General features: G+C 52.8%; 7 protein-coding genes across 7 annotated transcripts; 4 read left to right on the forward strand and 3 right to left on the reverse strand.

Moving 5' to 3' along the window:
- Window positions 1-1693: 1693 nt before the first annotated feature.
- SEPMUDRAFT_118945 (uncharacterized protein) lies at window positions 1694-2053 on the reverse strand (the record flags this gene model as incomplete). The annotated part of the gene is made up of 3 exons (XM_016901465.1): window positions 1694-1818; window positions 1877-1894; window positions 1978-2053. 3 exons carry the CDS (start codon window positions 2051-2053, stop codon window positions 1694-1696), a joined length of 219 nt encoding a protein of 72 aa, XP_016758510.1.
- A 1361-nt stretch (window positions 2054-3414) lies between these two features.
- On the forward strand, window positions 3415-4135 carry SEPMUDRAFT_49740 (uncharacterized protein; the record flags this gene model as incomplete). The annotated part of the gene is made up of 2 exons (XM_016909129.1): window positions 3415-3517; window positions 3624-4135. The coding sequence occupies 2 exons, from the start codon at window positions 3415-3417 to the stop codon at window positions 4133-4135; spliced, it is 615 nt and encodes a 204-aa protein (XP_016758511.1).
- A 730-nt stretch (window positions 4136-4865) lies between these two features.
- Window positions 4866-5489, forward strand: SEPMUDRAFT_109710 (uncharacterized protein; the record flags this gene model as incomplete). Its single annotated transcript, XM_016900798.1, has 1 exon — window positions 4866-5489. One exon carries the CDS (start codon window positions 4866-4868, stop codon window positions 5487-5489), a length of 624 nt encoding a protein of 207 aa, XP_016758512.1.
- Window positions 5490-5856: 367 nt separating this feature from the next.
- On the reverse strand, window positions 5857-7785 carry SEPMUDRAFT_48591 (uncharacterized protein; the record flags this gene model as incomplete). The annotated part of the gene is made up of 2 exons (XM_016909076.1): window positions 5857-7452; window positions 7531-7785. The coding sequence occupies 2 exons, from the start codon at window positions 7783-7785 to the stop codon at window positions 5857-5859; spliced, it is 1851 nt and encodes a 616-aa protein (XP_016758513.1).
- Window positions 7786-8902: 1117 nt separating this feature from the next.
- Window positions 8903-10048, reverse strand: SEPMUDRAFT_118948 (uncharacterized protein; the record flags this gene model as incomplete). The annotated part of the gene is made up of 3 exons (XM_016901466.1): window positions 8903-9023; window positions 9120-9193; window positions 9977-10048. The coding sequence occupies 3 exons, from the start codon at window positions 10046-10048 to the stop codon at window positions 8903-8905; spliced, it is 267 nt and encodes an 88-aa protein (XP_016758514.1).
- A 39-nt stretch (window positions 10049-10087) lies between these two features.
- SEPMUDRAFT_134767 (uncharacterized protein) lies at window positions 10088-10882 on the forward strand (the record flags this gene model as incomplete). The annotated part of the gene is made up of 2 exons (XM_016902660.1): window positions 10088-10220; window positions 10273-10882. The coding sequence occupies 2 exons, from the start codon at window positions 10088-10090 to the stop codon at window positions 10449-10451; spliced, it is 312 nt and encodes a 103-aa protein (XP_016758515.1). The 3' UTR covers window positions 10452-10882.
- Window positions 10883-11943: 1061 nt separating this feature from the next.
- SEPMUDRAFT_134768 (uncharacterized protein) lies at window positions 11944-14760 on the forward strand (the record flags this gene model as incomplete). The annotated part of the gene is made up of 1 exon (XM_016902661.1): window positions 11944-14760. One exon carries the CDS (start codon window positions 11944-11946, stop codon window positions 14596-14598), a length of 2655 nt encoding a protein of 884 aa, XP_016758516.1. The 3' UTR covers window positions 14599-14760.
- Window positions 14761-14851: the final 91 nt, after the last annotated feature.

A 14851-nucleotide genomic window follows, 5' to 3' on the forward strand; every position in this document is an offset into this window, starting at 1 on the left:
GAAGCCAATTCCTCCCTCCGCGCTGTGCTATTCGTCCTCCTTTAAGCCACTGAGCTCGGCACGTCCTGACCTCACGCCTCGACATTTTCTCATCGTGATCCCTCTCCTCTCACTAGGAGGTAGGAGGTACTCTCTCTCTCTCTCTCTCCACTATGACCCATGCTCGGCCATTTGCCGCTGTCGGGCTGGCTCATGTTCGTCAAACTGGCTCACGATCTAACTAGACGGTGCTACTGCTGTTCCTGCAGAGAGAGGGCACAGTGCAGTGCAGTTTGTCGATTGTCATACCTCCTAGGAGGTAGAGGGAAGCGCGTGCTCGTGCGTGTACTACCGCTCGCAGACAACAGTTGGAGGGAGTGCAACGAACGCCCCTGCATGGAGCATGGTCGCTGCATGATAAACGCAGCCGCGCCGTTTTACTTTTTCTTCACTGGATGAATGTGATCCTTTTTTTTTATTACCAAGCCTACTGCCTACTGTTTCCTTCGCCGGCCGGACAGCAGAAGCTTGTCGGCGAGAACCATCAGTGTCATCACACTAATGGAGATGCAATACGAGCGTTGCGTGCAAGCAAACCGAGCGGATCATACGCCACATCGTCAGCGGCCATAACATGTCGCCTCTTCTGCTTGCATATGGCCGGACTGCACGAGCAATAGATGTGCATACGGATGCGGATGCGATTCTGCAGCTGGCTCCAACAGTGCCGGCATAATGGTTAAAATGCGGAGAAAAAACTGTGGTAGAATCCGGCTCCACGGCCTGAAGCTGAGAAATTCCGCCAGAATGCGGGAAAATTTCGCAGCGGGCGGTGTCCAACGGCGGTCGCAGGGGAATCCATTCCGTGATAATCACACCTACCTCCTAGGAGGTAGGTACAGTAGGAGGTACTCAGGCTACTCTCCTGCTCAACATGCCTCTTCCTTGCCTCATATACATGATATACTACGGTATCTGATACTCCTGAGTCCTGATGAGTGAGTACGATCCTTCACGCCGATCGAGCTCGACACTGCGCCGCACTCACACTATGTCCTTTACTACCATGTACGGTACGGTGGGAATAAGGACCGCCAATGTGGCCAAGGGCAATGAATAATCACATATCATGTCTGCCTTTGATAATAAAAACCAAGAGGAATGCGTACCTCCTAGTTGTTGTTGGTACAAAGAATTCAATACAGGTACTTGGGTAGTGCCTGAGTCCTCAACTTTCGGCACGGAGAAACCATTCCTCCGCCTGGCTCACAGCATTGACAGCACCTCACTTCCCGGCTTGACATTGTCGCTTGCACGCTCCGCCGCAGTCAAAACGTCGCATTAATGAGGTGGGCAAGTCTCCATATTGGTAATCACAGCAAATCACACTGTGGCTCGTTTTGGGGGATAAGAAATAACAGCGGGTACGTTCGGCCGGCAACTTTTTCTGCGAATTTAGTAAAGTTGACTAAATCACCCAATTGCAAACGACATGAGGTTCGACAAGCGGTGTTGGACTGCTCTCTCTCCTCTCGCTCCACTCCCGATACTGCCTTCTCATCGCGCCTTCTCCCATCAGACTGTGCAGATCCCATATCAAGTGGCCACTCTTCAATTGCTCTCTGGGCCAAGCCTTGCGATCGTAGCGAGTTAGCACTGGTTCAAGCATCTCAAACCTGAAAACTCGCCGAAGCTGTGACCTACCGTGGCGGGCCTATTCCTTCTCGACAGCCGCAAGGTCTTGAGTGTAGTATTCGAGTCGATAGTTTCTAAGATTAGGATCGTCCGCCACCGCCTCCCGCCTCTTCTTCTCGCCTTCTGCATTGGCTTCGCGACGTTCTGAGGGAACAGTTAGTGAGCTCAATATTGGCACCAGGCCGCGAAGCTAAACCCATACCAACAACATTAACGCTTGCTGTTTAGTGTTCGTTAGTATATGCGTTCCACACGTTGTGCCAGCGATTCGGGATAACATCAAGAGCAGACGTCATTGCGTACCTGAATCGATGGGAACTGCAGCTGCGAATACGGACCCAAACGCCAGAGACATAATGATGGCCAATGCGGACTTCATCTTGAGCTTGGTGACTGAGAGTATGTGTGTGATGCGAGGTTTGTATTTGCTAAGGTTGCTGGAATCCTGTGAGATGTCAGGCTCAGTATGCACCGGGAGGAGGATTTTATATGCATAAGAGAGGTCTGCAGCAGGTGGACACTCATGTGCCCTTGATTCACTCTCCGCCTCCGCATTTTGCGCAAGAGACCTGATGATCAGAATACACGAAAGCAGACCTTGTCGTCGGCCCTGGTTGTTGCGGAGAAGCTGGAGCTTCAAATCTGTAGAAGGTCGATTTCACCGAGTTGTGAGGATGTTCTACAGCTCGACAGATGATTCATTGCAGGTAACTTCCTACGAGTGGTACTCTCTGTTCCATGTCCATCTTATAATATGAAGCTCTCTCGACGATAAAATTTCACTAGACCAGAGTGGCACCCATCGTTCGGCGTTACCTGCACAAAAAGGAATAAAACGCCGCTTGTTCTGCATCAGGTCTGAACTACATAAGGCTGTTCACGATTGGGTAAGGTATACAAGCATTCGGGGCGCGCACGGATAGATACCCCGCAGAAGCGGCCTGAGCATGGTCAGGGCTGCGCAGAAGAGTTGGTAAACTTGGGTACTTTCCCACAATGGACGGGTATGCGTATGCCACGCGATCATATCGTGGCGTGCCCTGCTCTTGGAAGCATTGACAAGGGATGGAGTTGAACAATAGGGAGCCAGGTAGGTAGCAAACAGTCCAACGGATGTTGCAACTTCACATCTCGATATCGTCTTATTCTCCGTCGATCGATGCGATCTCGCTAGCTGTGCCTGGAGCCCCGCATATCAACATCGGTTGGTCGCTCATGGGAAGAGAAAGGAAGGATTCGCCGAACATGAACTGGATAGTTTCGATCGCCCGAATACCCCATGGGGTAGCCACATGGTGCAAAGGATCCTGTTCCCACAATCCATCGTCAACGCCCGCGTCTACTGCGCCAAAGACTTTCCCCTCCTCCCCCAATTATTCTACCACTCAAAGCGATTGAGCTCTCCTTTCAGGCAACTTTTTCGTCGCAGCCATGATGATCCCACAATTCAAAAAGCTCCTCTCTCAAGCGCTGGGAAAAGACAACCCTCATCGTTACTATGATTTGAACGAGGAGAAGGAGGAGGGGGAGGAAAATTTTGTACCCAATCTAGGCGATCAAGAGGGCTTCGTGGCAGAACAAGCAAGAACTGATCGATCGCGACTGGTAACATATGTCCTAGCTGGCATCCTCGTTTGTTCCCATGCAGCTGTTTGGTGGTACACGCGCCAGACGTATAGTGAATGGGATATCAACGATCCACAGTCAGCCTTCCTCGCTGGAATTGATCGGAGCCTGCATATGTCGAGAGACAATCCATTCGAGGCATACAACGCCTTTACCGCATCGCCCGAGGACTTTGGAGACTGGGCGGCAGAGCGATGGTGGGATATCGGGGCTTACGGTGAGCGTTACATACTCGATCGCAAACGGTTGCGACGGACTATTTCACACACACACACACACTCTCTCTCTCTCTCTCTCTTTCTGCTCTTTCTGACTTTCGACAGCGCCCACTCTGATTGTGCCAGAAAAGTACGGCGCAGACTCTGGTTTCGACAAGTCCAAGCATTCCTTTGTTACTTTTGAAGGCAACCCAGGTATCAGTCATGAAGGATTCCCCGCTTCATTCCAGATGATGCATCAACTTCACTGCATCGACTTTATACGCCAGGGTCTCTACTTCAATGTACAGTACTATCGCAACATCGGTGCGGTGGCTTGGATCGGCACAGAGGGTCATGAAGACAAACTCCAAATGCATCTATTACACTGCATCGACGTGCTCAGGCAAGACACCCTGTGCAAGGCAGATATGAGATTGCAACCATTTCTTCGATCGACACACGTGGTATTTGGAGACTTCAGAATTCCGCGCAAGTGCAAAAATTGGGCTGCTGTCAGAGACTTTGCTGAGGACCCCAACAACGGATATGGTGAGGGATCCGATACTCTCCCCATTGACCAACTGCACACAGTAAAGGTAAGTCTGTACTCGATCCACGAATACCGTACCTTATAGCGTCTCCTTGGACTCATGTATACAACGAGCTAAACGTGATGACACAGATGGAAGGTGTCGAACGCTGGCCCATCGACCGCCTGTGGAGAGGGCTCTAAAGCACGCAATAATGCTACGCTCTATACAGTTGAGGGTCGACTACATGGTCCCCGGCCGCCGAGCAAGATCTTGAGGGTGAATAGGGGGAGCTGATGGTTCGCTCTCTGTCTTGGCAGATGCAGTGGATATAGTTTCTGTTGTTCCAGTAGTAAACGTAGCCAGATTGCATACAAACACAATTGATTTTATCGTTGCTGCTGCTGTTGTTGTTGTTGTTGTTGTTGTTGTTGTTGTTGTTGTTGTTGTTGTCGTTGTCGTTGTTGTCTCTAGACAAGCAATTACCAAGGAAACCATCAGCCGGCGGTTCAGCCCGTTTCTCGTTCCGACAGCGATAATGTGTACGATGACGCATTCGTCAGCTCGTATTACCGTATAATCGTAGTGAACAACAGTAGAGATACCTAGGTAATAAAAATAGATAGATAGCTTCCATACGACCATACCTGTACCTGGTATCTTTCACCTCCCTTTGCTGATATTTTCATGTTCGTTTCCATATATACATACCATATTACAAAGTATACAAAAATTGGATTGTACAAACGCCATATCCACATCCAGCAGAAAGAGAAGAAGAATTAAAAAAAAAGAGAGAAAGAAGGGAAGAAATAAAAAAGTTTTACTCGCTACAATGGACTTTATCAAACGCAAACTCTCCGTCAAGAAGACAAGTCCCACCACCACCACCACCACCACCAACAACAACAACAACAATCACGCCCAACCCAAAGACCTCCTCCCCCCTCCCACCCAAGAAAAGAAAGACCACTCCCAACAATCCACCTCCACCTCCCCCCAAAGAACAAGAACCAACCCTCCCAAATATACCACCAGAAAAAGGAGAAGAAGAAGATCCGACGAACCCCCTTCCTCCTCCTCTTCCTCCTCCTTCTTCCTCAAACACGGCGGACCAGGCCTCAACGCCCCTGGAAACATCATCTTAGTAGCACCCCTTTCCCCGAGTGATGATCTTCCCAAAGGAAGTGACAGTAGTGGTGGTGGTGGTGCTGATGGTGATGGTGATGGTGCCTACGTGACGTCCACGTTTGGTTTTGCAACAAAAGATGTCCCACCGTTGCCTGAGAATGGCCATGTGCATGGAAATGGAGATGGAGATGGGAAGGGGGGCATGATGAGTGATTGGGAGAGGTATCGGGTGCGGACGCTGATGCTGGCGGGGAGAGCTGGTGGGAGGAACGGGAGGAGGGAGGAGGAGGAGGAGGGGGAGGGGGAGGAGGGGGAGGGGGAGATTTGACTGACCTTTGATACAGGACAGAGCAAGAGCGAGGAGAGTAGTGACTTTTGACTCTCAACAACCTAAAAGCGACCTGGAAGTAATCCAGCATCATATATATATACAGACAGCGCCTGTACGCTGAGCCCGTTTGATTTATACCCCGCTTTTCAATTTTCCTCTAGACAAACAAAGCAAACCCGCCCACCATCGTCATTAATTTTGATAGTCATCATCGTCTCGCATATCTCCATTTTGTACCGGATGACTCCTCCAATCCATGGCATTCCCTTGTCCAATCTCCATTCTCGTCGACGATTGGAAATGCGCTCATGTCCTGTTTCTCGTACTGCTTCACGCCCGGTCCGATATTCGTTCGCCTTCACGTCTACGTCAAAGTTTGCGACTCTCCGCTCGACACAGAAGGTTTCTTGATCATGGTATAGCCATCCTCACTACCATCACTACAAGTAGTGCCAGCAGAGCCAGGCGCCACCAGCACGGAGTTCCTATCGATAGGCACGCTGGCTAGATCTACCACTGCAGGGTGAGCTATATCAGGTGCCTGTTCCATCAACTGCCCCGATGAAGACACTGAGGCATCTGCAGTCGCAGCCGAGAAGATTTGCGTCTTCACATCGTAGCTGAGATGATCCGTGTGAAATGCCAAGAAAAGACCCAGCCACAACACTCTTGCGGCTCGAGATTTCATCATGTCTGCAGTCTCAATCGCCCTTCCGTCGTCCTCACTCTGGCAGTCGAAGAATCCGGGCACGAAGTAGAATTGACTCCAGATATGTCCACGTATAATGTAGTCCTCCGAAAGTGGCTTTGCACTTTCTTGTTGCTCCAAACTCATGAAAACTCCCTGACGCGCACACTCCAACATACGAGCCGTGATAGGGTCATGTTGAGCCAATGTAGTAAGGAACGAAGCAAGTGCAGCAAAATCCAACTGGCCCAAGTCGAAAGGAATGCGTGGCGTGTGTGGTGGGCTTTGACCGAGGCGTGTACGGAGTGTGTGCAGAGAGTGCAGGCAGACTAAGCTAACGTGCACAAATGAAAGAGCATCCTGTATGAACTCGGGCGAATCATATTGTCGAACAATAAGATTGAAAGAATCCGCAAAGTAGGCATTAGTAGACTGAAGGTACGGGCTGATGGCAGATTCTGGGGTACTTGTGGCCAGTGTGGCATTGACGGGATGAACACCTGCACCGAGTGGAGGAGGCGTCCCTGGGGTAGCTTGATTGACAACTGTGTTGTAAAGCATCCAGAGGCCGTTGGTAGCTGCGCCCATTTCAAACAACAAGGCGATGTTGGTCGCGGCAAAGTAGGCTCCAAAGTCTCTCAGCTTCGTAGGTTGTTCGGTGAGCAGCTGCAATGAGCCTCGGCCGACGGATTGAATAGTATCCAAATCGCGAGTTGAGACTACGAGAGCGTGATATGTCACAATCCTCGCTTCTGCTGATTGTTGGCTGCTCTGGATAGTTTGTTCATCCAGCACGATAGGCGCGCACAGGATTGCAAGCGAATCGCGAGCATTCGCAAACGGCAGAACACAGGTCAAAGACTTGGCGTATAAGCAGAATTTGCGCAAACTGGGCCTTTCGAGAATTCCGAGGTGATGATACAGGCGTCCAGTAGATGGATGTCGATCAGAAGCCATGGTATACCAACGCGCAGCGACGCCACCCCAGGTGGAATGCGCTTCTCTCTCTTCTTCGATGGCCATACGATATCTGGCAAGATCCCCCAGGCATTCGATCCACGTGTCGGTAAACCCGGGCACAGTCTCCAACAGCAGAGCCATCATTTGGTAGGCCAAGTATACAAAGGAAAGCATGTAATCCTGGGATTCGGGACGTCGATGTCGGAGCACCTCGAGGAAGGCGTGGATACCGTGCCTCCACATACGCGCCGGCATACAGTACTTGTTTGCGAGGCCGCGCAGAGACGGTGTAGACGACGGATGTTGGGTGGCCTGGGAGCATCATTAGCAGCAGAATACAAAAGTGTTTTTTTTTTTTCTTTTTTTTTTTGGATTGTCCTCGATACGCACCATGAGGAAGTCGTGATGTTCATATAAGAGCGTGCGGTGCAGTCCAATCAAGGCTTGCCACTGCTCCGGGCCCAATGGCGAGCTGGGAGTTGCAGCCTGGGCAGCATCGATGTTGATGCACTTGGCCTCAACCATCACGAGACCGGCATAGATGGTGCGCACTTCGGCAGCCAGCTGGGGGGTCGAGATGGGGGATGAGTCGGGCTGCAGGATGATGTTCCATCTCTCCCCCGTGGTAGACGTCTGTCGCGCCATCAGCCTCTCAGCACTGGTAGAGCATAGTCGTGGAGCGGATGTGGTGGTGTTGGTGATGGTGTTGGTGGTGTTAGTGTTGGTGGTGGTGGTGGTGGTGGTGGTGGTAATGTTGATGGTGGTGGAAGCCTTCAAGTTCGCGCCAGCATCAGCATGTCCCTCATCGTGACACTGTTCACTGCTCTGACGCGAAGGCAACTGCGAGTCATACCCACTGTCTCGATGGGAAGGCAGCTTGACATCTGCGCACGCGGCAGGCGAGGACTTGGCAGGAGTTCGCAGGTCCATCGCGCCTGCCGAGACATTGTGAGAAGAAGGTATTCTTCCCAGACAGCCGCGTCGGGGAGCCCGGCTACGCGTCGCGTGCGCGTGTGCGGGAGCGGGAGCGTGAGCGTGAGCATAGTAGGCCGGCTTCTTGGGCGGACTGCCACCGACACGAGGAGATTGACGACCGCCCGGCTTGGTCAGCTCCGAACTGGCTGACCGCTTTGTCACCAGGGGCGGATAGTCATTCTGGCGGAGGCGGCCTCGCTGCTGCTGCTGCTGCTGCTGACACGCCAAGTGCTCGCGCGAAAGAGTGCGCCGGTGCTCCAAGGACAGACGACTGATGCCGTCCGCAGTGGTGCCGGGTCCGCCGGGTGAGTTGGCCTGCGCGGGCGACTCGTGCGGCGTGAAGTGCTCTGGATGACCGTTCATCGACTCATCCGACGACGATGGAGAATCGCAGACGGGTCCGAAAAAGCGTAGCCTGAACGAGTGAGTTCTCAGTCAGCTTTTATAGAGCAGTGTCAAGGCGTCAAAGGCAGCAGCAGTCTGCAGATGCGATGCAGAATCGGAATCGGAATGACAGCCAGGTGTACGTACTGCGAGATGGCCGCCTGGTCGGTGGCGGTGGTGGCAGTAGGCAGCATCTGTCTACAAATCTCGCCATGGCCACCATCTGGAATACTTCTAAGCCGATGTGGGCCGACCGCGGCCGAGGACGGAGGCGCTTCAGCTGGAGCAGGAGTGTGGTGGTAGTGGCTGGTGGGCAGTCTCGGTGGACAGCCTGTGCCGTGGCTCATATTATGTTACGACGTTGGACTCGCAGAAGATGTTGCTGCTGCTGCTACTGCTACTGCTACTGTTGTTGCTGTTGCTGTTGCTGTTGCTGTTGCTGCGGCTGCTTCTTCTTCCCGTCGTCGTCGTCGTCTTCCTCTTCTGCTTTGGCAACGCATGCGACACGCCGCTGGCGGCCGTTTCTAGGCGCCTGGTCAGCGAATCGCCCGCGCGGGTGCAGTCATCCAATCGTACACTTTATGACTATATATATGTGTAATACATATATAGCGACTTACTTCCGAAGCGCTGGCAGTCGTCCCTTGAAGACTTCAATATCGCGACCATGTCCCACACGGTGCTCAACAGTGCTCTACAAACCAGTCAATCGCCCGTGCGTGTCCCAGCCTCGTGATTATTCAGCGCGCGTATTCGACATCGGGAGCCGCCGGGGCCGCTAGTTCGAGGACGTGGCCGAGTTGCCGTGACACGTCGTCTGCTGCTGCGATGGATTGCTGGCACGGCGACCGGGAGCATTGATAGGTATGCAGAGGCAGAGGCAGAAGCAGAAGCAGAGGACGCAATGGGAAAAAGACTCGATAAATACCTAGAGACGGTGTGGCGCCATGGAAGGCGATGGGTTGCCTTACTTTATGCGCGCACGACTGGTAAAAGACCCCCTCCTCCCTCCCCACCGATCGGTATGTCATGCCGTAGCCCGCCTGAGATCAGCAAGGCAAAATGGTTCGCATGGCATGGCAATTTCCATCCCAGACTATTGAAAAAAACACTATGTGATCACGATACACCCCCACACGCATACACGCACACACACACCACACACACACACACACACACATCGACCAATATCTTCTACGTGGAGCCTTCAAGCCGCCCTGCTCATTGCACCATACACCCCCTTTGTATGTTGAGCACTAACCCTGCGAGGCCACCAACACACGCTCAGATGTGGTGACGCAGATTTCATTCATGTGTAACGTGCTGTGCTACCGGAGCTGAGAACCGCACAAGAACATCACTTGCCGCATCACGGGTACATGTCAGCGTCCTGCACCAAAAAGAGGCCGCACATACCTGTACGCACGCCACAATAGAGTAGCTGTCAATAACAAGCAAGTACTAGACGCTCACCAACATGAGGGCGCTTGCCTTGTACTAGAGTCTTGCAGAGACCACCAAATCGCAAGGCAACCTGCGCCCGACTCATTGGTGGCTCCAAAGCCCCTCGAGCAGATGACAAGTGACCATGAGTCTGCTGCCCCAGTCTGTCCACGCCAAATTGGGACTGTTTCAGGCACAACGTGACCTCGTTCACTCGTCGCCTTGCCGAATGCACTCTGAACCGATATTGGCCGAAATGCTCCAGAAGGCAAATGACTGTGCATGACGATAGAAAGTGCTTCGACACTGCCCTTGTCTGAAAGTAGAAAGCCGCAGTCTACTCCGACGCACCAGAGAACACGGTCGCTCGAGCACAAGGCAACTCACCTCAACTCAATGTCTTGTATACCGTTCACATCGTCCTTCCGGGTTATGAGGATCCCAACCGTCCGGGTTTGTGGAATGCGCCCTGGAAAACTACTGCACCAAGAATAGGCACACTGAGTTGATTGTGAGAGTCCATAGCATGGTAAAGACCCCGTAGAGAATGTATCGGCCGTATCTCCTCGATCCATGAAGCCGAGCTTCGTCAGGATTCACGATTTTGACGCCTCATGAGCCAGATCCTTCGAGTGCTACCACTGTATTGTGGCGGGTCACTCTTCTGCAAACGGCATCCCGAGAAGAGCATCTATTCCCTAGAAACGGCTGAGTGAGATACGATCTATTCCCTAGAAACGGCCGAGTGAGATACTGAAGACACCAGTCTTGTGTAGACACGCACTGCCGTGGTCTGCAGGAGAGAATTCATCGACACAGTGACTGCGCAATGACTTGGAGCAATGCGAGAGGATTCATCGCGATCGTGTTTGTGACCTGCAGCACTAGCACCCGACGTTGTAGAGATGCATCCGTGCCATAAGTGGCTGCCAGGCAGCAGAAGACATGTTGTTGCCTCAAATGCCTCGACTCCAGCTTTGGTCCTATCGCAGTACTCCACGACGCGGCGGCCGAAATAATCGCATTTCCTAGGCTACCTTTACGCATACATTGCCTGGGCCGCTCGCTTGGTATCTCCCAAGCGATGACCAAATTGCAGGGAGTCTGCTTCTTGTGGCTCTTGTCAGAGCGTAATGTGATGGAACAAGACTTGGCAGTTACAGCGCGTGCAGTAAGTACCTGACCTCCGCACTGTCTTCGACATGTGGTAATCCTATGGAACGGAAGCCTTCCCCGCGCCGAGATGTGCTGCGGTCCAGATTACGCGTGGCGTGGGAGGAACTGTCACAGGATGCAGGACCCTTTTCGGGGCCGGAGAGAAACATGCGTCTCGGCAGAGGGGCCTTTTTGGGATAGAGGCCGCGAGTCTCAACTCATAGGACCGGTAAGCTCCATTGAGAGATGCGGACGGAGGATGGTGCCTTTTGCCTTCAGTAATACTGCTTCATGCAATGTATCCGGCGTACGGTGGTAGTCCCTGTTGGTTCGGTAGGTTTGAGGGTAGATTCCTAGTACTGATTATTCACTTTCTCGAGTGCCTGGTATACGTAGGCGCGATTCAAGTGACTGCATATTGCTGAAAAAAAGCGCCTCTTGGGGCTGCCAGGCACCTATCCCAGGCAGCCATCAGTCCTCTTCCAGGCGGAGACTTTGCTTCCTCGTTGCGTGAGGAGGGCGTCGTCTTGAGAGCGAGTGACGAGCACGTGGTTGGCCCGTATGATAATGTATCAGTTGGAAGCTGGAGGGCGGAAGTGAACGGGAGATGTGGTGGTAGGTGGAGGGAGGAGGAGGAGGGAGGAAGTCTCAGTCATCATCAGCCCACCTTTCGGTTACTGTAGTTCTAGCCAATCACCAACAAGCTCGGGTCCCTTGATCCCCCGTGGCCAGACGCTTGGCACTGGAAGCTCGATGCCACCACGGGCAGAGAGCAGGATGGACAAGCCACGGGGCATTGATGGGGGGATCAGACAATGAGACGAGGCTCTGCTGATATGGACAGAGATGGACTTCTGGAGCCGCCTGCTAGGAAGTGCCAATACGCCCAAGAAGCCCTCGAAACCGCCCGCCAATGACCCTCAGACGCGCCTGGCACGCTTCAGACGCGTGTATAACAACATCCTCGAGCTCTGCGATCGACCGCGCACGTTGGAGTCGGAGGCTCCGCTGCTAAAGCAGCTGCACACGCATCTGGAGCGCCTTGCTACGCTGCTGCGCGAGGAGTCGCGAGCGCCGGTGCCCCATATCTGCTTCCAGTTCGCGGCTAAGAACCGCATCTATAATGCCGTCTGTCGCGTGGCTACAGTAAGTCATTATGAGCCCATCATACGCGCCGCCGTGGCCGCCTTTGCCGCCTTGGTGGACAGCGAGGAGGAGGACTTTTTGGCCAACGGCAACTTTGCCCGAAGCCTGATGCTGCTGGTCCGCAAGGTCGTCGACAGCGGCGAGTACCTGATCGATGTGGACACGGAGACGGAGATACTGGAACTGCTGTTCACCATTGCGGCCAAGATCCGTCTGCAGCCAGACATCCTGCCAGTGTGGTTTCGCAGCACCGTCAAGCCGGACCAGGAGCAAGTCGTTGTCCAAGAGAAGAAGAGCAGCTTTGTGGGCATCACGCAGAAGGATGACTTCCCGCTGTGCTATCTCCTCATTGACCGAGTGCATCACGAAGGTCGAATTGGCGACTTTGCGCGGACTGGTCTGCTATACGTATTCGAAGCGACAGGACGCTCCCGGGAATTGGAAGAATGGGTCATTAGCAGCGACTTGCCGACGCTGATGGCATCAGGCCTGGGAGCTCTGTATAGCCAGCTCAGTCGAGAGTTGAGCATCTTGCATGCTGATGCCGAATTGCCTGCCGTGCTCGCTATGAGCGACTATGCAACGACGCACCCACGCGCCACAGCTGAGTCTGCCTTTTCTGATCGGCACAAATCCCACATGGCCACCTTCCTCTCGTACTTGGCTTTCTGGCAAGACGTGCTGGACCATTGCCGCAGTGAAGATGTGAAGCGAACGCTGCTGGACCACTTCCAGATCCTCTTTCTGCAGCAATTACTGTACCCATCTCTCTTGCAATCGAGCGATACCGATGCTGGTAGCTCCATCGCTGTACTCACATACATGACTGCAATGCTGGAGTCACTGGAGTATCCAGATCTCATCGACATGATACTCCGATATCTCCTCGCAATAGCAGAAGACGAAAGCAGCACTGTGCCCTCCACGCCTCAAAAGGCCGGCCGCTCCAGTGGCGCACCCGATTCGCCAAGTACGATCAGAAAACGGCAGAGTTTGTTGCTTCTGAGTGCGCCGCCCAATCCCGACGATGCTGTTGAGCCGGCATTGTTCAATTTAGTCGACCTCATCACCAATAACGTGGCTTCACAAAACGGCCAGAGTGTCTATGCTGCACTGAAGCTTGCCTCGACGTTGATCTTCAGACAGAAGCAATATGCGATTGGGCATTTGCTCAAGACGCGCAAGTCTAAACCGACCGCCATTGGTCGCACAGTTGGCGCGCTTGAACTCGAAATCGACAAGTATGGTCAGCTTGCCTCAGATCTGCATCGGCACTATGATCTCGACGACGCATACGGCCGGCTTTGTGAAGACATGCGCAGTCGCATCGAGTCACAAGTACCTCTCCTGCCAGCCCAATCGACTGCGGCCGACGAGATGAAAGTGGTGGGTAGCTATCAATTGGCATTGGAAGACCCGCTCATGCAAACTATGCTCAACCTTCTGCGCACATTCTTCTCCAATAGTATCGATGTCAATCTCGAGCTCACTCAGACCATCATTGCCGTCTTTCATTGCGTGGAGCTGCGTCTGGACTCGTGGGTTGCTGTTGAGCCTGCATTGTATCAGCTTAACGATACTCTGGGCCCGAGACGAAGCTGGCAAGAATATTTTGACAGCGAAGAGCAGGAGGCGTGGGATGCTTTGGCAAAAGGCATCCAAATGCCCGCCTGGACTTCCGAGGCTGCACCTCAGCTGCACAGGGAGCTCGGAGTTCTAGCTCAGGAGCTCGATGGAGTACGAGCCACGATTCCCAATCTCGATCAACTCATTGCAGGGAGAAAGGTCATGCTGCAAGCATCTGGTCACGACACCACTGTTCTAAGCGAGCCTTCATCAGCGATGGGTAGTCCTGTTCCACGACGTGCAATGTTACAAGTGCTGAACAGTCAACGAGCCCTGAGCAGCAGAGACTCCAGTCGCTCTTCGATGCTCGGTCGTGGACGAACGGATGAAAACAAGGCGGCGACCAATGCATCGACACCACATTCTGCACGTGAAAGCTCCGCCACATCGCCGATTGCTTCTAGAACGACTTCTCAGGCGAGGCCGATGAACAATTCCAGTACATCACCTCCTTCCGGCTCGTTTTTCAAACCTCCCCCGCCCGAAACGCCTTCGACTACAGATGTTCTGATGCAAGTCATCACCTTCTCCCAACCCGATGACAATGTGTCAGGGATGATGGATGAAGCCGAGAACAAAGCTTCACAGCCTCGCACGGCAAGCCTCAACCACGTGTTAACAAACGTCGTGGTCTTGCAAGAATTCATTCTTGAACTTATTGCTGTGCTGCAGCTTCGCGCTGCAGTACTAGGAGATGGAGAAGTTCGAAGCACCGTTGCAGCAGCATGAGTGAGAGCAAAATTCTCTTCTTGTGTATCTTCTTTCCGTCATGTCAAGCGAGTGTTGAGCCACGTTCTGTTTGTGTATACATGGATGTTCGCAGTCCTGGGTCAGAAGTCACTGCGGCATACCGAGTAGATTCTGAAACATGTTTGTATATACTTACCTTGGGTACTTTGTAGAAGAAGTAGAAGTAGAAGTAAAGAAGCTCTCTCTCTCTCTCTCTTTCTCTCTCTCTCTCTCTCTCTCTCTCTCTCTCTCT

The sequence above is a fragment of the Sphaerulina musiva genome (genome assembly GCF_000320565.1).
Source record: "Sphaerulina musiva SO2202 unplaced genomic scaffold SEPMUscaffold_8, whole genome shotgun sequence".
NCBI classification, from domain to species: domain Eukaryota; kingdom Fungi; phylum Ascomycota; class Dothideomycetes; order Mycosphaerellales; family Mycosphaerellaceae; genus Sphaerulina; species Sphaerulina musiva.